Here is a 25,002-nt window from a genome sequence, read left to right on the forward strand (position 1 = left end):
GTAGAGATGTACTTTAGCTGGCCTGGTTCTCTGGCCTGGTGCTCGGCTTCTGTGGTTCACATCTCGAAAGGGGCCCCAATAGAGACTTCGTGCGAGAGGTATGGTCCCTGAGCGTCTCTTGTCCAACCAGACGGCATTGTATAAGGGGAAGCCCTGTGGCAGGCTCGTCCGACACGTACCTACCAGTACAAAAGGTACAAGCGCGCTCCCAACCTGGTGCCCGGCCATCATGGCACCTCAACGCTTGGAAAGGGGCGTTTGTTCCTAACTCGAAGGCGTCCCCACCTCAATAAGTGCATTTCGGGCGCCATATGGGGAAATTGTCGCCATGGGCTCCCGTCCAAACCTCCTCCTTGTGTTCACGAGGGTAAAGGTTTCGAGGGGGATTCAGGGCGCAGGCTCCTTTTTCCAAGCGTATCGCCCATTAAGAAAGCCGAACGCCAGGCAGGGCTACACTTGTCCCCATTCAAGCCAGTGGGCGCCCGGCAGCAGTGGGAATCGAACCCACAAACTCCCGCATCCGAAGCGGGCACTCTAAACTAGGCCACGGCTGTGGAACACCTGGGTCACCCGATACGATTTATTGTAGCTAGTATAGCATCTATGGAGAACTTAGCATAAATAGAAAATACTGTAAAAAAAAAGTCATTTTTATTGCACCATAAACTGTGCTGGTGCCGAAATTTTGCACATCACTGCACCGTTTGCTAAATAACTTGTCAGGTAAAGCACTTGCCGATCCAAAAGATGAAAAAACCAGCTTGGTGACAGCGAACAAATTCGCCCAGCATTCAACAACAGTCAGCAAGGAAGTCAAGAAATGAGCACAAGTATTGTCTGGATCAATGTTTTTATTTGTCTATGTTGCTATTGCATGTTTATGTACAATTTTATTTACAACAGCTTGACAACAAGTTCTGAGATGCAGAATACATGTTCTTGTACACACGGTTGTGGTTCCTGACAACAGCCCCACAATGCTTTCTTGCCTTCAGGCAACACACTCCACACGCATGCATGCAAGAAAACACAGTTTCCGACGCTTCAAAAAAAAAAAAAAGAATGGAAGGAGAGCTATCCAAAGACATTTCAACCATGTGGAGAGGTGAGCTTCGGAACCGAGTAGTCTTGTGGAATGAATGCCTCAGAGAGCTTTGACAAACACCTTTCCTCTTCCTCGGTGAAGTGATGACGCGGCAAACTACCATGAGAAACTTCAAACCTGCCTATGGCACACACGCACTGTCAATGCGCAAAAGCTTCGTCTCCTTCTCCAACCTCACCCAAAAGCGTTGAAAAATCTGAGCAATCGTCATAGAAACAGGCCAGGTACAGGTCCTCCGACTTATCACACTGGGCTGTGGGCATGCACCTCTGGCTGCCGAGACGAGCCAAGACAATTGACACTCGCAGCTCCTTGCGGTACTGTCAGTCAAAAGAAAAGCACTGGCTGCGAAAGCTTAACCAGAGAGTTTTGAGACCAAACATGACATCACCCTCTTGCTCAAAAGAGGCGTATGGTCCATCATCGTGCGCGAAATTGTACTGCAAGCCCGTACACACTCTGAGGCAATACTTGCTGTGTTGTAGACTTTCGGGGAAAAACACGAAGCTCTGTGGGCACGCGCAAAAGAGGTTACAAAACAGCAGCATGTTCGGCACTCTTTTTCTTTTCAACAAGTACGAGGCAAACCAACGTGAAAGTGAACGCCCGATTTCAAGCGTCCCTTGCTCTTTCGAGCAACCGTGGGAAATGTACCATGTGACAAGTTCTTGGATACAAGAACTACTTAGCATGTGTCGGCAATTGACACGCACACTTGCACCTCTGCAGTAACCATTGTTCGAGCAGTAATCGGGTGTTCCCTTTCGCACTGGGGCTCCCTGCACCGTTCGTGCCATTTCACATACACACACACACACACTAAGCTCAACAGTGGGAAGAACACTATCAGAAGCATGCCAGTTCTAGGGCAGCAGCAACACTTTTGCCATTATTACAAACTGAGCGATTTCCAAGAAACTGTGTTGGACACTGTTCCACAGTTCTTTTGAAAGCTTGTCTCAATGTCTAGAGAGAGCGGCCACTGTCGAATGTGGCCACAAAGCTACGCTTCAACCAGTTTATCAGCCATAAGTACCATCAGCCGACTCCCCAGAGTGCGAGAAAAGCGTGCGAGACAAGCATGCAGGCTACATAAGGACAAGTCAAAAACGCGGGGACGGGAGAGAGTCGGGTACTGGAGATGCGGGTGTGCAAATCGTGAGCTCCTTAAATGGTTAGATGGATGGACTTTTTCTCTGGTCAGCACCGAAAGAACTGGACAACTTGACACAGCAATCAGTGCACGGTTTGTGTACTTTGATGGAGTGCTGGTGCACCTGTCTCGTATAGTTGCGGGCCTTCCCTTGAGCATCGGGGACTGGCTAAGAAGGATATAACACGTTAAGCTATATGGCACTACACGCAAGCCTACTCTATATTCACTAGTTTTAAGTCTCTGCGCGCAGTACAGTTGAGAAAGAGTGAGGTTTCTTTTGAAGCTCTCAAAGAATTGCACATTTCTCGCATGCAACATGTACACAGCACAACAATGTCATCTTCCCTCCTGCCTTTATCTTTAAGTTTGTCTTGATTTCCTTATACCTGTGCTTCAAAATTGTACTTGCACTCACATTCGGCCTTTAACAATGTAACCGACTGCAACAGAGCCGATTTTACAGGGCTCAGGGCACTTGAACACCCACCCATCTTACCAGCACCACAATGCTGGTAGTCCTCACTTACACATTGTACATAAGCTCAAGGCAACTCGAGTTGACGTTGAGGCTAGCTAGTGTGCGCAATTCACCGATGGGCGACGAGGCTCGCACATACCAGCCCTGCCCTGGCTACATAATTCTGATATTCTTATCCCGACTTCCTCTGCCCCCCTTCACTCCAAAGTTTGTGGCAGTCCTTCGCAGAAAGAAAATCTCAGAAAAGTAACGAAGTTCAAACTGTAGTTGCCATTCATGCTGCCAAGGATAACCTCTACCGGCATCTCCTGCGACAGCAGTGGCCGCAGTAAAACTTGCGGCGAGGCTGGTCAATTAACAGCCCTCGTGAGCACCGTCTACACAATCACAACCGCAGCAGATAAAAGATAAGAGAAGTGTGGACGCACCAGCGGCAGTGGCAGCAGCAGTCAGTCCTACACTCACAACAAAGCAGGTGCGGTGAGATACTCCGATGGAAAGAGCAAATTTCTCAAATATCGGTGAGCAAGCCCATATGTGCCCCTATATGTTGACCAGCAAATACGATGTATCGGCAGTATCCCCTCAAGATAACATGCATAGACAGTACGCATCTCACAGCAAGTTGCAACGAATTTGTCCTTCGTAACAACATGTGCGCTTGTTTTGGCTTTATGAACATTGACTGAGACTAGCTTGTGCAACGAGGTTTAGCTGGAAAGAGAACAGAAGGTCACAAGAGGGAGAGAGATTGAAGACGCAGGAGCGGTATAAAAAATAGTCGAGCAAACAGAGTAAAACGAGACAAAAAGCTAGCTGCTAACAGTAAATGAGACCTACACTGGAAATGCCTTAACCAGGGAAACCATTCCTAGCACAACCTGGCTGCCAAACTCAATTTTGTGCCCTCTAGAAGCACTCCTATCTGGCACCACTAGTGCGCAACTTTCTGCGGCTACGCAAGCAATGTTAAAAAACATGCTCTGGGATTTTACACGATAAAAACCACACTGATTATGAGGTCTTGTGGCAGGATGAGCTTCTGTGCATGTATCAGAATGCCAAGTAGTCCGGACCAGCTTCATTTTGCTACAGTTATTTTGCCACATTGCAATAACGTTCTCATGATCTTTAGTGACACAATTCTAATGAGGTCCTACATCACTGGACTAGTGCTAGATAGTCCTGGCATAGTCTCAAATCGTGTTCCACATTTACTTCAATCTCTCACTTACTGAAGCTCTATTCTCGATAATAATGACACCTTAGACATTTTCTGGCATCAATCTATCGCTAAAGCTTGACTTAATAGTTGCCTTTTGTGCGCATTTAAACAGTACATGTCACAACTTGCTCAATAAAAATGCACAAACGTGGCAAAGCCTATAGCCTCTCCTCGACCACATTCACCACTTTCCCAAATCAGGGATGGGCTAAATGCAAAATTTTCAAACCAGAAGTTTTCTTTCTTTTTTTTTTTGTGCTCTCTTCTGTAAGCTTGGAGTGTAGAGATCACTGTTAAAAACTTGCTTGAAACGAAAATGACGGATTTTCTTGAGTGGAAGAGCAAGCCTTCTTTCTAATTCATTGCATGAAACAGGTGAACAATAGTGGCACAAGTATGCTGCCCCATGGTTTTCAAGACTGCCCATTTATCGCTTGAATGATTCACAAGTAACACCGTGATAACCTCTGCTCTGCAAGCTAGGCAATCAACACAAGCAAAATCCGTCCATACAACTGTGTGTGATAAATACCAACGTCCCACGCGGCAGAATCCTTGTACGTCAGAAAAGCAGGAAACTGGTGTAAAACGTGGCAACGTTACAACGTGAAGAATGAGAACCACATTAATGGAAAAAATGAGAAGAAAATGAAACAGGACCATGCAGTGGATTATAAATATCTGCAGTGCGTCTTTCAAATACCGCAAACTCCAACATAAAAAGTTCCTTCTCAGACTGGCAGATTTTGCTATCTCAAGTTTCCTTCTCGCATTACATTTCGGCTATGAAAGTTTACAGGTGTTCAATTCCTTCTTGGCCTTCACAGAACTTTACTGCCCTCGCATCATATTCTCGATCATGCTATTATATGCTTTTTTTCATGAACCACCTCGAAGAATGCATATTTTCTTTGCTCTACACAGCTAACATGAAGCTTTCGTGCCACTCGAAGTGTGCCGACAATTAACAGTGCCCCAGAAACGAGACACAACTGTCTGTCGCATGCGTCGCCCTTTCAACTTGTCTAAACTGTGCGTTGGCTTCCTTTTGGCAGCATAGATATCACGAGCGTTTCCAGGTGGATGAATGCAACGAGAATGGCTGGTGCTGTATCCTCTTCAAACAGGGTTATTCATTTGTCCTCCACTACCAAGCTAAGCTAAGCAACAGCTAAGGGCGCGGGAAACCTGGTACCCTTCGGGTCTTAGTTTCCTTGGGGAATGCAGCAAAATAATGAACAGCAGGAAAGGCAATTGCTTTCGTACTTCTTGGTAGATTTTCCCCCACTTCCTGCTACTTCTCAAGCCTCAAACCCCTGAAACGTAGCTGCTCTCAAATCAGAGCCTAAAGGTATCCTCTCGGTAATGAATGGACGAATTTGTAGCGAGAGCAGAATGGCGCACCACTCCCTCCTCTGCAAATGGATGCGCGGAGGGATGAAAATATTCAGCGTTACATACCATGAGAAAGAACGTCGAGCCTAGAAGAAAGTGTGACATTTCATCAGTGACGGGCATAATATGTGCTCGATGAGGCCAAGCATTTCAGCAGGTGGGTATCAGGTGCACATTTGTGCACCAAGTCCATGCTCACACCATACTATTTTACAACGCGAGGCCGGCGTTCTCTTTCATACCGTACTGGACTGTAGTTCATCATACAGTGCAGTGCATTGCAGCGGTACAGTTTTGCCAACAGAGGAGACGCAACAAACGGCTGCGATCGATTGAGATATGTTGATCACAGCTGTCAACACTGACGACGCACATAAAAAGAGCGACAAAGAGAGACAAAAAAAAAAAAGAAAGAATGTGCGCGTGCGGGAGGGGAATTGGCAATGTCGGGCAGTAACACCAGGAACAAGAGAGTTGAGCCGTGGCCGGGCATGACTAGGAGCCGCTGTCGACCGACCCTATCGTCCTTGGGTGCCGTAGACAGATGAGTGGGAGCAACGCAAAAGGTATAAGTGTGTGTGTGCACGTGGGCGAACGGAAAGTTCGGACGAACGGCAGCTGCTCTGGTTACACCAACGGTGCGTTGCGGTCGTATTGAAGACCTGGGAAAGAAAAAGAAGATTCTGGTTTTAAGACCCACTCAAATAGCAGATCAGACATCAAGCCACCGAGACAAATTTAATTTCTACCACTAACTTCTAACTCGTGACCTGTGGGCTACACGAACTCCTAACATCCTAACAAAATCAAAATATCCTAATATATCCTAAAGATGTGTGGTTCACATCACAGAATCCACTCATGTCCTTGAAAGAATAACGAGCATGTGAAAAAATTTGCGACCATAACCAAAGGTGCCAAAACAACTTTTGATGAGCTGGTGTCAACCTAACTATGTAAACAACTAGAGTGATGACAAACTCTAGTGCATACCTCACAAACTAAGAAAGGACTTCCACTGGCAAGCTCAGTTCATAAAAAAATTGCTGTAACTTTGACCAGTTAGCTTTAAGCAAGGCTCAAAGCATCATGAAAATGTATACTTGTAACGTATGTTTACCTACATTAGCTTTCAGGTGAAGTAGTGAGCAGCCACAAATTGTGGTTCTTCAAGTGATTCTACAAGCAAATTTGTGCTAGTTGTTCTTAAAGTACAAAATCAGTAGTAAAACAGGTATTAGTAAAAGGACATGTAAAAGACTTGCTTAAGGTATTCTATGTGCTCTTAGCCCCACAGCAAGGAATGGAGAAGAAACAAAAGAGAAAAATAAAAAAAAAATTTCTTGGGCAATTCAGTCTTGCACGTGTGCATCATACCGTGTCTTAAACGTAAGCATGCTTATGACTTAACATGCAGTAATTGGTGACTGTGCTATGCTACTCATCAGCAATCACACACTCCAGCTCCGGTGCAGTCATTAAATTGGCATGCTCTTTTGACACAAATAAAAAAAAAAGCAATAAACGTAAGAGAGTGCTAGAAAAACAGGCCAAAATGCACACACACACACACCTATTTGAAGTACTGGTACTAACTTGCTGCCCGAGTCAGTTGTACCCCGGGTATTGTGAAGATTGAAGCAGCTGCAAATGGAAAAGGATGCAAGACCAGGTAAATTAATGCTCTGTAAGCTCAGGGAAACGCCTGGGAGCAAGTCCGTGAGATACATCAGGAAAGCAAAAGGAGAACAGCATGTGAGAAGAACACTTGTCTCCTCTCCTGTTTATGTTCTGTGCCTGTTGCAGAGAGCAGAGAGGAAGATAAACAGGAGTGCCGACTTGCCTATTGCGCTATGCATTTGCCATGTCTCGCTAATCTCCCAGCGATGCTTTGCACCTTGTTTTGTACAGTGGCAGCTTTGTAACATGCTCCCTTCCCTTTTTTTCCATGCTAGCTGTTAGAGTTACATGTGTGCATTGCCATACAGACAGTGCAGCAAGAAAAAAAAAAAAATCTACTCGCTTGTGAGAACAAACGGTGCTCGTCAGCCAGCCAGAACATGATATTGCTAAAACAAACAGTGGTCATGTTAAAGGGGCCGTGACAAGGTCCGTGAAATATGCTCAGTTTATCATTGTAACCGAGAGTAGAGGAGCCAATACGATTATACACACAAGGAACTGGGCTCTCTGAGCACACTTTAGTTGGAAATTTCAATTTGAAATTGTCGCACGGAATGTGTGATGTCCGAAACTCTGCAATGCCACCAATGTGTTGTCTGGTTCGAAACAGTTGAGAACCACATTGGACATCTTGCTCTGCACGGTGCAACACCAAACCATGCAGCGAGGGTACTGCCGTTGAATTGCGCCCACAATTCTTTCATTTGCATGATAAAAGCAGCAAAAACCAGGAAACGTTTGTAGAAACTATCTCGGGCTGATTGCCGAGAAATGCATGCAAGAACAAAACAATGCATGGCAATCATGACGTATTTCTTGCTCCTGCAATCGCTTTCTGTGCTCGCAGTGCACAAAAGCGCAGCCTCAGAGATTGGCTACAATTACTCCAAGGGAGCCATGGCTGGGGGTGCGATTCATTTCGCCACCAGTTAGTGTTGCCAGACTACTGCACGGTTCAACTAGGATATAAAAAAATTCTCAAATACGAATTTTCTACCACACCGAATACGCTATAATTTTGCCAGCTTGCTGTGGGACACGTACCACTTATCATGCAATGCATACTTCAAGCTTGAAAATTGGGTGTCACGGTCAGTTTAAATGCGAGTCACTGAAGTATGCCAGTTCATCATCTGCTGCTAGGAAAAAGTGCAATAGGCCCATCGCAGAGCCGAGAGCTCATGGCATTGTCGATGATGCAAGAGGGCACAGGCATCCCCTACTGCACAGCTGTTGCTCCACGAAGCTTGGACCGGCAGGTCTCCAGTACAATGGCCTTACCGGGTAAGTTGGCATTCCTGTCTATCTTATTTCGGGCAGAGTGCCAGGCAAACACTTTTGCACATCACACAAAAGGGATAACTATCTTCATGTATTCAGTGGTTGTCTAGATGAGTGAAGACTGGGACTTTTGCCGACTTGAAATGTCAAAAACATAACTGATGGAGTTTTACAGCCCTAACTTGCACACTACGCAACGCGGGGTGCCACCGTGTAGAGAGTCCCACATTGAATCGACCGCCAGAGTTTTTCAGCTTGCGCTTTGATCCAAGTACACAAGCATCTTTGCGTTGGGCTCAGGATGCAGCAACTGATATAGAACTGCACTTGATCTAGGAAGCCAATGCCAAAACTTTGAATGACGCTACAGTGACAAGCACTGCGCTAATGCTAACGGACATCTCTCAGTGGGCACTTCGAAATTTGATGTACAGCCTTGCTTGGCTCTTATAGCTCACTAACCAGTACACACCCGTGAGAGTTCGTCCTGTGCAACAAACCACTGTAACTGTTAGTAGTACCTCTTGATTTGCTTGCACAGGCATGGCTTGCACACTGCTCTACGTTTCACAACCCTCAAAGCGTCAGCGAAATGAGTAGTGAAAAATGAGTATGCAAGGCAGCATGCAAGTAATGCTAGTTTACAATGTCATCACTATTGTGAAAGAAAAGTGTCTACTTACTGTCTGGAAGTTTGTGAACATTTGGCCCCAAGCTGTCAAAGTAAGAATGCCTCATCGCATCTTTTGCCGATATCCTCATCTTTGGTTCAAACTGCGTGAGGGGAAAAGATGAACAAAGCAACATTAAAAGAAATCCATAGAATTAACTTTTGCATAAAGCCTGCCGCATTTAACACAACCTTATAATATGTTAATGAACTCATCACTGCAACACCAAGATTGCAAATTCATATGACACACAGCAACGTGTGGATTTTTGCTGTTTCTCTTAATGTAATTCCAAAAGTTAAGAAAGACACATCAACATTTTTAAATGTCATAAGCGGAGGAACTCGCGACTCAGGTACCCGTAAGCATCGCAGCAAGCTGAGAGGAGAAGACAGTACTGTATATTCATTTTGGAGGGTGCCATACGCAGCAAAGAACATTTTCGCACTGTAGAAAACAATGTGATAGTCGAACCTCCATAGATAAGTTCTTCCTCCTAGAACTGCTTTTATTAAAGGCTAGGCACTTCCCTCTTTCATTTAACAGACTACAATACCTTTTGATATGAACAATGTCATTGCACATTACATGTTCACTTGGGCAGCTTCCGCAACAAAAACTCATTCAGAAGCAGTGCAAAAAAAATCTTTACCGTGCTAATTATCACCTGGCACCTCACTAAGTTCCGCTTGCTGTTGTATTTGTGCTTGTGAGGACATTAAGAAACTTATTTACGCGTGAGCATGGCGTGAAGCAAGTGCCAGCATGCGAACCAATGGCAACACTTGACCCTAACAGCTATGTGGCAGCCTAATAAACTATGAGTGGAGCACGCTTTTGCGGGACATGTCAGCACCAACATAGCAGACTATTCTTGTCTATGGATGGCATGTCTTTATGTCATTGCATCTCTGCATTCATCATTGAAAAATATGACAAGCACCCAGAAAACTGACTGATTGGCCAATTAGCGAACAGACATATGTGCCTTGCTGAATGTTTCAATATAGATGACGATAATAATAATAATACTTCCTGAAGTTCTACATGCCAAAGACATAATTCGCCTATAAGGAATGCCGTTGTGGGAGAAATGGGATTAATTTTGACCATCAACTTTTTCTGATGAACACCTAAATTTCAGTACACAAGAACGATGGAGGACACCTGAGCTTCGCCTTTAAGAGTAGAACGCGACAGCATTCAAAGATCCTTGACTGCTTCTCAGGCATCCCGGCAACTGTAACCGTAATGTTTACCGGGAAACGCTGGCCGCGAAAACTATTCACGAAGGTGGGCATGTTCAGCACTTAGACCAAGGCAGTGGTTTCGGTAAAGTGTACCTTGAGGAATTCGAGCAGGAGGGACACGCCAGGCGCTCCAATGCGTGGCACCTTGGAGCCCAAGTTCTCGGGCGTGTAGCGGGGAAAGCGGTAGGCCAGGAACTCGGATCGAGACTCAATGCCTGGCCATGTGGTGTCTGTAGGAGTGCCAAGCGTGCGGAAGATGAGGTGCAGCTCATCCTCCACCGTAGAGCCAGGGAAAAGTGGCCGCCCACTCGCCATCTCGTAGAAGATGCAACCGACGCCCCTGAGCAACGAAGCAAGGACAAGCATTAGCACTCGTAATATTTTGTAAACTACACTGCACTTCAACAGAGCAAGCAGTGCCACGGCTGCCTGGGCAACCTTTCAAACTACAGTTGAATCTCCCTTTCCTATACAGTCTCATTATCATGAGCCGGTCAATTCACTGTCCTTTCCAATGTGCCACCTAATCTGCCACAATATAATGGACACATATATACAGTCGAACTCCATGTTAACGAAAGCCCAACATAATGAAACTCTTGCCACTACAAAATGTTTTCATATGCCTGGCAACCACCCACAGGATTCAATGCATTTCGTATCTCTCGACAACAAAACATCCCTAAACTGCAATACTGCATAGACGAAATCTGCTGGAACATTAGACCCCATATTATCAAAATGTGTAACGTTAACAGAGCAATAAAGTTGGCATCCCTGTTGTAGATTGGACCCTTACTCCTGGAAACAGCATGTTTATTGCAGTTCAATTCACTTGTGCTGTTGCCCCCATCACCTCTCATTTCACCCCGAGCGTGCCCCCACTAATCACAAACCTGCAGCCCTTGCCACCAATGTTGGCATTCCCACAACGCTTAGCTATATGATCGCTGAGCGTACTTTATGCGCTAGATTCCTCCAGCAGCACAAAATCATCACAATATTCGGCACAATATCGGGCGCATATTCCTAGAAACACACACAAGGAAGTGTGTCTGCTCCCACGCAGCCAGCAACATATTTTATTCATTTTCAACATTCCTTTTCTAGTAAACATTCGAATATTTTCCAATACCTAGTCTTCAAATTGAATTAGAATATACAAGATACAGTACTTGATGGACTTCTAAATTTCCAAATATTCACACGCAAAGCATTCTCACATAGCTAAGTTTTGAGTCAAGGTAAGGCAAAGATCTGGGCAAGTATGCACCTTGGCATGCCCGCCGCGTCTGCAAATGTAAACTGTAATAAATGCTCAGCCATCATCAACAGTGGAGATTTCAAGGGTGGCCAACAGATGTGTCAAAATACGATGACTCCATCAGATGAAAGGAAAATCCGAGTTCCCTGTGCTACAGTGGCAGTGCCTGTTCTGGTTTTTCTCATTCTAATTGTCCAAATGTATTTATTTATTTATTTATTTATTTATTGAATGTGTGACCACGAACAGCTTGGCACCTTCAGTATGTGTGTGAAACCTTGATTTGTCTTAAAGATGGTGGCTACAGGTACAGATGTTAGTCTTCACACATTTTTATTCTTTACTGTGCCAATAATGACTGCGCCAAAAGAGCCATAAGCTTGCAGGCTAAGTGCAAGTAGAGCAAGTAATGTGTGCTTGCATCTCCGTTGTTGTGCTGTTGCTTCATGCACAGTTTTATCCACAGGAAGTCAAGCAAGTGTGCGAGTGACCAGGACGCACCACATGTCGATGGAGGTGGAGTAGTCGGTGGAGCCCAGGAGGACATCTGGTGGCCGATACCACAGGGTGACCACCTCGTTCGAGAAGGTCTTGATGGGCACCGACTTGGCTCGCGCCAGACCAAAGTCGGCCAGCTTGAGCTCTCCCCGCTCATTGATGAGAAGGTTCTGTGGCTTGAGGTCCCGGTGAAGGATGCGCCGCCCATGACAGTACGCCAGGCCGCGCAATAGTTGGAACAGAAAGCACTGCACGAAAAAAGCAAGCCACCAAGCAATGTCAGGTTATCATTAAGTGAGGGGAGGGGATAGTCGGCAGTTAACACTGGTCTAAGGATGCTTAGAACAATTTTTACTGTTTCATGCCATCACAATCACAGTAACAGTGACAACATGAAGAAAGCATGTTTCTATGAGGATGGCCATTTTTCGAGGGTCTTTTCTCCTTGACAACAAGCCGCAGGCTCACATCCACCAGGAACCAGCGAATAAAAAAAAAAATTCTAGAGTCTGGATGCTTTGGTACTGGCCTAAGCATCTGAAACCTGTCCAAACTGCAGAATTCTTCTGCAGGGTCTTGAGGAGACCTCTAAGGTTTAAGTAATCTAGATCATCTAACTAAATCTTACGTAGTCCTAAGATTGGCAAGTTAACCATTAGTGTAAAATATATGGCACAACGAATAACATCTTGGAGCCACTTCATTTAGCGCAGACTGGCTACACCAGCAGAATTAGAAGCAGTGAAACAAACTTGTGCATGGGCAATTTTGCTGTCAGTGTTACTGCATTCACATGTGCAAGGCCTCGCTTTCTCCCCTATTCTTCTTGACCGGATGTAGCCTTTGCATGAGGCAGGCTGCCTGTGAAGAATAACTTAACCTCTAGTGGTCGAATGAGAACTTCTATTCAATCGTCCTCTTCGCTTCCACTTGTCTCATTTTTTGACAAGGTTGCCTCATTGGTGCTCAGCCAAAGCTATTCGTCCTCCATGCCAACCATTTATCTTCAAGATGCCCCAACATCTTGCATCACCTTACAGCCTTGGACGAAACTGCACACCACACATTCAAAATTAATGCGCACACTTACTAACAAAAAGTCCAAAAGAACGTTCAGAAAATGAAATGTTCTTTTATTGCCCATTCGTATAGCAAATCCTTTGCAGATTCAAAATATATGTCACGCGTGCTTCGTAAACTCACAATGAGTGCCTGAAGATGCTAAATAATGGGAACTATGTACATTTCAGAGTGATGGCATTTTCACTTCTGTGGCAACCCCTAAACGCTACAGGTACAATTTAGAGACGTTCCGTTGCACTATAATCACTGCCAACACTGAATGCCTGCATGTAGAAGGAAATCTTCAGAGCTTGATAACAAAGGGAGAATTCACCAGTACGTTAAAATGAAGTGGGCAAGCCCGGCTTGTCAATGGCACTTAGAATGCTCTAGACGAGACAGACTCATTCTTGGCACCTTTTGCAACAAAAAAATTGTAATTGAGTTAGACTTGTGCACACCACTTGAAAGGTTTAATGTGCCCGAAGCCATGGTGCAGCTAAACCTGCTAAGCAATGTGCCTCCAGGCAGCCGCTACCGTTGAAGCATGTTTAATGTATGCTGCATAACTGCAATCCAGCAGGATACAGTGACAGTGACAATGACGATACCGTCATTGGCACACCAATAAATAGTGCCAGTAGCAGAAACTTGCTGTAATTAACCAGCACACGAGCGTGACCTCTAAAGTTGCTACGTCATGCCAGTGAAACCTCGCAGGCCGCACTTGCGGTTGGATGCATGATTCTTAGTGGGGTTTTTTTTCTTTACATTTTTTTTGCTCCAAAGTGGGGAACGGGGGAAACCTTACAAGAGGGCAGGGCTTTATTTGGGTAAATGTGGTATTTTCGTGACTTGGGCAGGAAAACCATGCGATAAACAGGACGTCATGAAGGGACGGGCAACGGCACTGACGAACAGCACACAACTGTTTTCTGTCCACTGTGCTGTTTTTCATGCTCAAGCCATTAGCCAACCAGTTCAAATATGCACGTTTCTATGACTATTTTGATGTTGCAAACTGGCCAACGCACAGGATGCTCAGAAAAGAACTGTCACGACATCAAAGACTGCTTGTAACTACAGCGAGGAACCAACAGGCATGGACTCGCACATGCAATACTCCCAATACTAGATCTGTAATCCATAAATAATGTGCTTACTTTTACAGTATTCATTGAGAGGAAGTTTCCACAGTCATCCATATACTGCTTCAAGTCTTTTTCCTGCAAGGACAAAACGAAATCATCACAGTTAAGAGAAACGCAGTGTGCATGCAACATAGTTATTCTGAAAGAATGCACAGGGAGCACTTTAATCCAGCACGGCCCAGCATCACTCACCAAGTATTCGAAGACGAGAGTGAGAGATTTTTCTGTATGAACTATGTCGTGTAGAGTAACTATGTTGTTGTGCTTCAAGTCCTTCAGGAGTGAAACTGCAATGACAAAAATGCAAGAGGCGATTAGAAGCGAGCAAGAATGGAACACAAGTTCTGCAGTGTAGATGGCTCTTAACACTGGTTAAACTATAATACAAATCATGAGATCATTTAGTAACGGCAAAATGTCTACTCAGTCACAGTAGATAACAATTTGAAGACTCATTTATAAAAGCCATACAAAGATAAACTTCATATCACTAGTTCAGCATGTCACAGCAATGTGCCTTGCCTAGCACTAAATAACTGAACTGCCACCACTGAACATGTCTGCCGCATAGATTTCTGATCAGGAGACTTCGCTTCCACACTTATTTACCAGTCCAGTCCACTCAAGAGATTCCTAATCATCCACGCAAAACACTACTAGCTGGTCCAAATACGTTGCTCTTTCTCTCTGACTATTTGTTCTGGTCAGCATGACAACAGCCCAGCAACTCGGCTCGCTTGTCTTAATGCACAAGAGCTTTTACAATTATTCTGCCCATGAGTGTCCAAAGGTATGTGCCATGAACGTATGCAACATCCCTGAATTTTTGCTTCTATTTTCATCATATGCTAAGCATTGAGCACTAGGATATAATGGTATGTTTTCTATTGGCATGTTTTTACTGGAAGCATTCAGTCGAAACACCGATGATAGGCTACCTTGGTTTCTTTTCTTTAGTTTTGAGATGCCAAGTGTTTATTTCCTAATGAAACCAGACATTAAATTCACCAATGAAAGAGCTCACAATGGCTAATGCAGTAAAACATTATACATTTATGGTGACGTTGAAATCCTACATTTTAACGAGTCACTTCTAACTATTATACAGTTCAACTGAAAGACACTTCAACGAGCAGGATTAACCCTTATGCGAGAGTACCACTCTTAAGGCTGATTCCACTGCAAGCATTGCCATGTTGCCAGTGGCGCAGGGGCTATCAGCAGCTGTAACCTTTATCGCAATGAATTTCGACAGTATGTGGAAGTCTCAACTTATTAAGCAACAAATTTCCCAAGTGCCCAACCATATTTTTTGTTCCCAACTGCACACACACAAACAAAAAAAAGAACTTTTGCAGCATGACAACGGAAGCGCAGAAACAACACTGGTAGTTAAAAAAAAAAATTGAAACCTGCACTGCTAGCCTTGACATTTTGTCCAAGATCATTATTATCATCATTTCCTAGTCTCTTGAAACTGCATAATCCCTTGCTGTCCTCGGCAGCACTTCTCTCCTTAGACATCCATTGTTACTCCAATAAGCTACCTGCTATCAGCTTTGCACACTATGTGTCCTACCCTAACCTAACTCCATTTCTCCCTCTTACTCTCAACTACAATACTGGCTATACTCATTTTCTCTCTAACCTACACCACTGTCACATCTCTTAACCTTGCGTCTAACCCAAAGCAAGGAAGTCAATCTGTTGTTTTATTGGTGCAGGAGCTGCCACATAGCACAACATGGGATGACACACTGTAGCCTGCACTGTGAAATAGTGATAACTGAAGCCTCTAATGACCCCCACCCACCTTCTCTAATGGCAGTACAGGGCGCCCCCTCCTCGTGCTCTAGCCGAATCTCCTTGAGGGCTACCAAATTGTCCGTCAGCCGGCTCTTGCCCTTGAACACCATGGCGTAGGTCCCCTGCAGGCCAAAAGAAAAAGAAAAGAAATGGGTGTCGATCTTTCAAGTCAATCTCACCACCAAAACACACCAATTACACTTGCAGTGCAGTCAAGCGCATTCCTCACGGCAGATGCGGGGCACACCGCACACCGACAACCAATCCCAACTTCATGGTACAATTTCAACGAGGATTTGATTTAACCCATTAGCGCCCAGCGTACTTTTAAATGTCTGCACCATTTTCATTCGTAAATAATTAAAGACAAAACCCACAGTGTTCCTCAGTACGCCATCTTGCTAAGAAGGGTCGTGCAAAGATGACCACATCGTCGTTTTTCGTCAGCTGCGTGATGTGTTTGATCTATTCATTGCCAAAACTTGGAAAAGTGCTGAACATAACGGGTGCTGCTCTACATACAGATTCTTTGTTTTTGTCAAGCATAGCATATGCTTCTCGAAGCTGAAGCATTTGGGTAGGTTTTAGAAAAGAAGGGTGTAAACAATGAATGCATGACATTCCATATACAACACATATTTATACCGTCACAAGAAAATGAATGCAGGTGTACTTTGTAAAGTACGCTGGGCCTATGTGTATGCTAGAGGGGCGTACTTGATCTCGAAGCGCACACGATGTTTTTTTGTTTTTTTTACCTATATTTTGTCAAAATATATTTTGCTGGCTACAAGAACTTCAGAGACGATTGAAGGAAAGTAATGTACTTATAATTACATCAACATTGCTATTATTCCTCCTGGTTCCTTTCTTGCTGCCAACAAAGATGACGACGCTCTTTTATATATAACCATTTAGATATCATATGAAGAATATTTGAAAAGAAAAATGATTCATGCATCCTTTATTACAAATTGGAAAATGAGTGGGAGGGAACAGAAAACAACAAAGACTATGTATAGTCCTACACCAATCAAGATGAGTTATGCAATAAAAGTAGGGCAACCCAGTTTCATGAACCAGGCGTAGACCCAACCTCTTGAAATGACAGAAAATTTTAATGAAAATGACGCCTAGCAATCTTAGATTGTAATGCAATAACCGACTGTCATTGAAAGAGATCTCACCAGCCTCTTTAATTTTTTTAATTACCACTGAACCAAATGCTGAATGCTTCAGTTTTGAATGCCTGTATACATAGCCAATTATCATGTCTAGATCTGCGTCAATAATACATTTGCGTTAAGCGTGCTTCTGAAAGCAACAGCAAAGCCCTTCCTTGTTACTTGATGAAGCCACTTGTTAAGTGGAAACACCTCCATAATAAAAAATATTTCCCAGTGAAATGCTAATTTTGACACCAGAAGGTTATGCAGGCTTAAGCAAAATTTCGTTTGTCTCTTCACTGAAAGCCTTTTTGTTTTTGGAAGCTCAAGATATAGCGCATACATTTCATGACCTACATGAGGTTTTGCTCCCATAAAGGTGTCCAGCATACTTACTGAGGCACACTATCGTAGCGTTTCAAAGAAAGCGCCACTAACAAAACTTTCACAACATATTTACAGTGTGAAAAGATTGTCTGACATGAAAATCAACAAAATGTAACTGGTAGATTTTTCTTGGGCCTTAATGGATTAACAACGCTGCATGCTTGATCCCCTGGAGTCCCATTAGCCCTACACCTAGCATCAAACAGGAGGTCAGTCAAAGCAGCAAGTCAAAGCTGAAATATTAGAGGCATAGTTAGATGCCTTTACAATTAAGTTCTCTGGACCTTTGAAATCCTTCATTAGACAGATCACTTCATTTAAAGGCTAAGCAGGCTAAGCATGTACAACAACAAAAACTCTATTTAGCATGAATTCAAGAGACAACTGGTGAACCAAGTCACTAATCTTTTTGTGCGCACTTTGATAGAACGCGTGACTACAGTCAATTTTATTGCACGGTCGTTCACTGCATGTGCTATGGCGAAATACAAGAGCTACGCAAAATAAGGCTGCAGATCGTCAAATGCCACTGTCGCCGCCCGTGCCGTCAAAATCCTTGGTTCGTTTACAGGGTCTTCATCACTGTTGGTATCGCTGACCTGCACATACTTTCTGCCTTAGATGGCTTCGAAGACATCATCGGCAGTCGGTTATGATTACATCACGTGATCAACTACAATGCATTCCTCAGCCGTTGCACCATCTGTTACACTACAACAAGCAGTGTATGAGTTGAGTGATTCCTAGAGCAGTGCAGTGGGACTACTTCTAGTATCGGCAAGCTATTAAGGCATGTCACTAGTGCTGCTGTTAGCATTAGCGTAGAGCGCAAACTTGTGACATCGTGACATCGACAGAGGGTAGTAGAGCCACCGCTACAAGGCATTCGTTGTAAAGCGACAAATTGGCTCTCAGGGATGCCCAAATTTCTTCACTGTACAGGCAAATTTGTTGTAGCAGTGGCCTTTGCTGTAGAGGTGTTCCCAATACATATTAAAGATGGGAATTTGACAGGGGCTTAATCAATCCTTCATTATGGAAGCATTCAACTGTATTACAGCCACTGAAAGAATGACCACACACGTGCATTTCACAGAAATGGGCTACTATGGAAGCACATGCCAGATACGGCAGGCAAATGGTGGGACGCACAGACATAGGCGTGCATGCAACATAAAGGGGATCCTGCTGCTCTTACCTCCCCAAGCTTGTCCAGCTTCGTGTAGGTCTCCATCTTCCCAAATCCGATTTCAGACTGCACATGGAGTAAAGGTAAAGAGGACACCATTATCTCATTTTGTGGGTTGCAGCTACATTGCACTGAATCTAAAGGCTTCCCTTTGCTTGTAAACTATTGGCTGAGGGACTATGATAGACAATGAGAACTAAAATCTTGCCGGCAAAAGAACAGGGCAAAAAATATTGGGACACAAGCTCAATTTTTCTATTACTAGCCGAGAAATGAAGTCAAAGAACTACCGATTCTGTGGTTCAAGTTGGTCCAATGTCAGTTTAGTATTACTGAAAACCAACAAACCAACAAAGAAGATGAAAGAAATAACACCGCAGTGGAAGAGCAGTAGTGACATCAGTTTATTGTGACATTGCCAAAGTACAGGTAGGAGTGTCAAAGGCAACAGTGACTTGCAGTTAAAATGGCTGCACAGTGTCAATGTCATGAAATGGAGAACATTTGTTTCTCCATTAATGCTATTAATGATGCTCCAGCCTTTAATAAAACTTAAAGAATTCCACCTTAAAAGAAAGTTCACCTTAGTATAAGTGCAAACATAGGCCAAGTAAGACATTCCTTATTTGTGCCCTTTAATTAAATGGGTAAAGCAAGCCAGAGCTACAAAAGTGAAATGGCTAAAACCTTCCAAGGAAAATGGCAGACTCAAGAAAAATGCAAGAAAGGCAACGACCTCCTTTAATGACCAGACGCGCTCTCTAAATGTAATTACATTTTATGGTGAACTAAAAACATTTCGCCGTGAAATTTATTTGAAGTTCTTTTTGTAAGCTCATGTCAGTTTACTTTTCACATGAAGTTCTTGTATCTCTAGTTCCTTGCACTGTGTGGAAATACCAATACCCTAGCTAAACCTTTTTGGCTGCTAAGCAGGAAAAAGATAACTAGAGGCACAAAAGCCCTCTGTACATTCGTGGCATGCGTCACCACTGTGACAGCATGGTGACAATGACAGCACAATTACGTTGACATTACGACAATGGCACAATGACTAGCATGTCACCTACACACAGTCAAATGCCAGTTGGCCTGACGGACTTGACATGACAGTGAAAAGGATTGAAAGCTGAGCAAACAGGTATGTGTTCATTGCAGCCACCCGCGCTAGCAGTTAAGATGGATGACAAAAGTTTGTTTTCACTGTGAGCATAGTTTAGAGGCAGATACTGAATAGAAATCATCAACAGATGGAAAAGAAAATCTATAACAGCAACTGCTATGAAAAGTAAGCAAGGCGCATGTGTTGCGGCACTCCTTAAAATATTTCCACAGTCTCGTTCCTGCTTAACACGTTCACTGCGACATAGGCGACAGGTGGGTCATAGCAGTTATTGCCTCTGCGCGGCTGTGCAGGGGTTTTTCTGCGACTTGCGAGTGACATCTTTGCTAGAAATTAACGAAGAAGAAAAGTTGGTGCTTCTGATCTAACATGCCATGGCACGATCTCTCTGCTCCTTGAAACAGTTTCAAAAGGTCACAATTTCCAGGTGACAATTTCCAGGTGACAATTTCCAGGTGACTCACCGGTCGGCCACAACACACTGAAGCAATATGACAAGTGACACACCGGAGGATTGTCACGCACATGAATCAAGACTTCAAAAAGCCCTGCTGCAGAGAACCTGTTAAAGGGACACTAAAGGGATATACTAAGTCGATGTGGACTGTTTAAATACCATTCCCGAAACCTCACAACACTTGTTCTGTGCCAAGAAAAAACTTACTTTACGAGAAAATTGCATTTGAAGGGTCAGAATATCTTTTTCGAAATTCAGATCTCCCGCCACCCAACTGGGGGAGTTGCATTCGTTGTATACGCCATCACCACCTTTTGCTTATGGTTTGCTGCCATCGGTGAGTAAAACTGTGCCCGACAGATGGCAGTAGCGAGCCAAGACAGAGCTGCGGATTCACTGCTACAGCAGCTTTTTGGTAAAGTGGCGTAGACTATTCGGGCATCCCGCGACATCACATGAAAGTTCAACTCTTTGCTAATTCCAGTTTGTGCGAGTTTCGCAAGCCAGCAAAACCTGTGCAGCGTTACGCAACAACGAAACTACTGAAATGCGAAAGCGTGGGCGGTGCAGAGTCGAGCAAAAACAAAACCTTTTGATCGCCTGTGTCGTTGTCAAGTATAATTTCAACGAGTTCTCTTTTCTAAAATTAAACAGAACTAGGCAAGTAGCATTTTATTTCGTCTTACAATACAAGGATGTTTTCTGCGACGAGTGGTTGAGTGTTAGTAAGAAAATTGTGCTTTCATCATCGGACAAGTACATGAAAGTCCTGGGGAAGACTAATCATAGGGTGCATTTACCTAAATTTTTTATTATTAAGGCTCTGTTCCCGATAATATCAACGCCTCAGGGATTCTCGAGCACAAAGCTGCCACTTTTTCTTGGCTTAATATTTCCCTTTAAGCAGGGGAGCAGAAAACAAACATCTCACTTAAGACAACACTTTTGTCAAAACAAGACAGATGATACACCATTCGTGCAAAATTTGAATTTTATTCTCTAGCTTGCTCTTTTGCGTTTTAATGATGTGTGAAACCATCACAAGCGTTAAGCTACACTGATTCAATATTGGCTCCGAGAGATCAAAATTGATACCACTGTCAAACTCTACCAAACTACTCGTAATTGGCCCATTAATACATTCGCAGAAGCTCCATCTCTGTAGTTTTCCCTTTGTTGCTACAGAAAGTTATCTGTGATTATGAAAACGTAAGCGATGGATACATACCAGAGACTGCCTTCGGATAGACCTACTGAGAGGGCCATCCAGGACCTGCTGCTGCTTGTTGAGGAAGCTCTCGGGAAGCCGCAGATCAGCGGGTAGCGACAACCGCTTGCTGATGTCGGACTGTGCAAAAAGCAAAGAGAACACCAGTATTAGGAACACATTGACCATTTGGTTCAAAACAGAAGGGAGCCCCTTGTCTCATCAGACCCTAAAGAATGTGGCAGTGATTGAGCAACAATGAAGACTCTAGCTTCAGGCAAACACTCTCTATCGATCACAGAGAAGGGCTGAATATGTTAAAGCAAAAAAAGTTATTTGCTAAGCTTAACAATGTCCTTAATAAACCTGTATGCCACCAATGCTTCTCACCTGCTTCTACAAAGCCTTTTCTTCACTGCTACTAACTCCATCTCATACTTTACAGGCATAAACAATATGCAAAAGTCCATAAGCAGGTTTTTCCCGAGCTAACATCCTCTAACCAAGATGGCCGCATTCCTGCTAGTGGAACTGTTAAAGTGGAGACGCACGTTTTGGAAGCCTGAATGGTGTTGGGAACGGACGGTGGTAGGAATGATGTCGCTGACCCCACATGGTGATACTTCAATTTCTGATGCTAGCCCAAGGTCCACCATCTTCGTTGTGTCAAAGAAGGTGTGTGGAAAAGCGCACTTGAAGGTTTTGCATATTGTCTATACACAGGAGCTACGCAATCAATGCAGCCATATAATTATCATTTCGTGTGTTTTTCAGAGGAATTCCTTATCTGCGATGCTTTCTACGGAATAACTACACTTAACATACTACTACAATTACAAATTCTGGACATATGATTACGTCAAATCACATTATGTGCATGCCTTCATTATGTTTTGGTCACAATCAGGACAGGTGTGCTGCAGCAATTTACTGCAAGGAGGCATCACTCAGCTTGTACAATGGTTAATAGGCTCAGATTTAAGACATCTTCAATATAATAATTAGGTCATACTTCACAACATTAAAGATACGAGACTAGATTTGACATAGGATTACATGATGAATACCTGTACGTTCCTTCCACACACAATATGCATATTTTGTTCGTGGAAGTGAACAATGAGAATAAAATCTCTCTAGCTGTCTTGGAATTGGCTGATAAGTGTTAACCAGGGTATAGCATCCTTCACTCAAGCCAATAACAAGTAACTATCACCACTGTCATTCTCTCCACGACCACACAAAATCAAAAAGCAAAAGCGAAAATTTTGAGAGCAAGGCCTAACCAAACATGTAGTGACTGGCAAGCATAGTGGCGAGCCTGGCCCTGATGTGAGTACAAGCGTGTCCTTCTAAAAACGCTTCAGTGGTTCTGTCGAAAACAACGTATAGAACGCCCCCCTGGCTAGAGCAGAGACAGGATCACACAAATAAAAAAAGTGACAACAGCACAGACAACTGTGCGAGAGAGAATGAATGGAGGCATGGTGCGTGTCTGAAGGCCAAGTGACAGCACGCCCGCCTCCCTAACAAATCCAGACAGCTGAAAACAAAAGGCGGCACAGCCTGCGCTGTCATTCCCACCTCTTGTGCCAAGTGCCTCTTGAAACTATGTTCCTCACTGGCATTCCTGTTGATTCATTTCCGTATGTAGCCCAACAATTCCACTCACTTTCCATCCAACTTTTACATACAGTATCCAATAAAAATACAATACAAATTGCGAGGCCTTTTACGAGAATTCTGTGTGAATTTCTTATCAGGTTGTTGATATGGTGCAAATGGGGCTCTGCAAGAACAAAATAAGGAAGGGGGTCAAGGATCTCGGAGACTAGTGTTGCCATGTGGGCTTGTTATGAGCTGTGTCTGTAGAAGGTCACATGAACATACAGAGTCCTCATCTTACTTGTAGTAGCCCAAGATCTAGGGGACACCAGATAAATCAAAAATAGGCCTTGTCTCTACCACACATCCACATCTTATCATGGCATATTATCCACGCAAAGAGGGCCCACCCCACTTTCACAGCTGTCAAGCTCAAAGAGGTTGAAGGGGGAAATGGAGCAGGAAGATGAAGTGGGTCAAAAGTAGAAAGAGTAATGAATGGGAAAGGAAAATAGACACGGAAACCCAAGTAACAGACTTCGGTCTCTTCTACTGAGCCAAGTGAAAGAGCAGAGTTGAAAGATGAGCCTGATAGCCACAGGGATGAAAGGGCTGTGTAAGTGGAGATCGGGCAACAGCTGCCAGGGTCAAGCAGTCACCCAACACCAGAAACACTATTCAAGGACTGACTGTGCTGGCCTCATTACATTTACTTCTGTGAAGGACATCACTGCAGAATGAAGATGCAACTGTTTTGAAATAAAACATGTAGTGAAGGTACACCATGCAGGCTGGTACTGCTCCATTCAAAGCTAAAATAAAAAAAGAAAGAAAGAAAGCCTTGCTGCCATGTTAGAGGCCTCCCATGAGATGTCAGCGGCTAGTGTTCTGTTAGCAAGAAATTACACATCCAATACATAGCTGCTGTGGTTGCCATCAGATCAGCAAGATAGTAGGTACGACTGTGCACTGAGATTTTTGAGTACAGCAGTTGCAGCTATGGTGAGCTGAATTTCATCAACTAAGATACAGCACTAACATAGAAGAAGGTTGGCTATTTAGTAACCAGCGTAGCAACAAATTTTTGTTACTGTCACCAACACAATGGATTAACATAATGACTGTGATTGAACAGCACAAATCAATTGTTATCAAAGCAATGCTGATTGATCTGACCCCACAGTTCTTGCTTCTCCTTGTTTATGTTTTGCTAGTGAAATAATTAAGAGAGACTGCCACAGTATCACATAGGCCGGTTTTCCCTGAACCTGCCAAGGCCAATATGTCCTGCCTATGGTGCAGTAAGAATGCTCATCTAGCTTTCAGCCGAATTGTATTTATGTGGAACTGTCCTTTTTCTTTTTCCCCTGTCCTTTGACTCCAACAATTTGTGCAAACTATATTTTGAAGTGCCATTAAAATTAGCTCCCCATGGTAATAATCACCAGCCTATTTATGTTCTCTGCAGAACGAAGGCCTCTCCCAGCGATTTTCAGATATCACTGTAATGTGTCCTATGCCTGCGAATTTTCTGATCTCCATCGCACCTTCTAGTTGTCCGCCATCCTTGACTGAGTTTCCCCACACTTGGCATCCCTATTCTGCTACTCTAGTAGACCATCAGCAGCCACTTTGATCTACGCTTTACATATTTCTTCCTCTAAATCTCAACTAGAATACTGACTATCCTGATTTACTCTCTCTAATCCACACATCTGTTTTACGTAAGGTGCCCTAGTGCAACTGAGGCAGAGTAAAACAGATGGAAACACTTGGATAGCCCTTGTAGGCAACAAATCTTCACACTACCGCTTAGTCACCCAAGCAATATACTTGGGCAGCG

General features: G+C 43.8%; 1 protein-coding gene across 5 annotated transcripts in view; it reads right to left on the reverse strand.

The window, feature by feature from the left end:
• Positions 1–831: 831 nt before the first annotated feature.
• LOC135916125 (cyclin-dependent kinase 16-like) overlaps positions 832–25,002 on the reverse strand; it is a 173,617-nt gene continuing 149,446 nt past the window's right edge. For 4 of the 5 annotated variants that reach the window (XM_065449376.1, XM_065449377.1, XM_065449379.1 and 1 more), the window contains 10 exons: positions 21,576–21,695; positions 18,777–18,833; positions 16,033–16,147; positions 14,412–14,506; positions 14,232–14,294; positions 12,010–12,254; positions 10,338–10,584; positions 9,007–9,097; positions 6,956–7,003; positions 832–6,021 (listed from right to left, as the gene is read on the reverse strand). In XM_065449376.1, the coding sequence (XP_065305448.1) occupies positions 5,987–6,021; positions 6,956–7,003; positions 9,007–9,097; positions 10,338–10,584; positions 12,010–12,254; positions 14,232–14,294; positions 14,412–14,506; positions 16,033–16,147; positions 18,777–18,833; positions 21,576–21,695 (1,116 nt within the window). In that variant the 3' untranslated portion in view covers positions 832–5,986. Of the gene's footprint in view, positions 6,022–6,932; positions 7,004–9,006; positions 9,098–10,337; positions 10,585–12,009; positions 12,255–14,231; positions 14,295–14,411; positions 14,507–16,032; positions 16,148–18,776; positions 18,834–21,575; positions 21,696–25,002 lie in introns of all 5 variants that reach the window. The other variant, XM_065449378.1, reaches the window with a different exon arrangement.

Source organism: Dermacentor albipictus, chromosome 5, assembly GCF_038994185.2.
Source record: "Dermacentor albipictus isolate Rhodes 1998 colony chromosome 5, USDA_Dalb.pri_finalv2, whole genome shotgun sequence".
NCBI lineage: Eukaryota > Metazoa > Arthropoda > Arachnida > Ixodida > Ixodidae > Dermacentor > Dermacentor albipictus.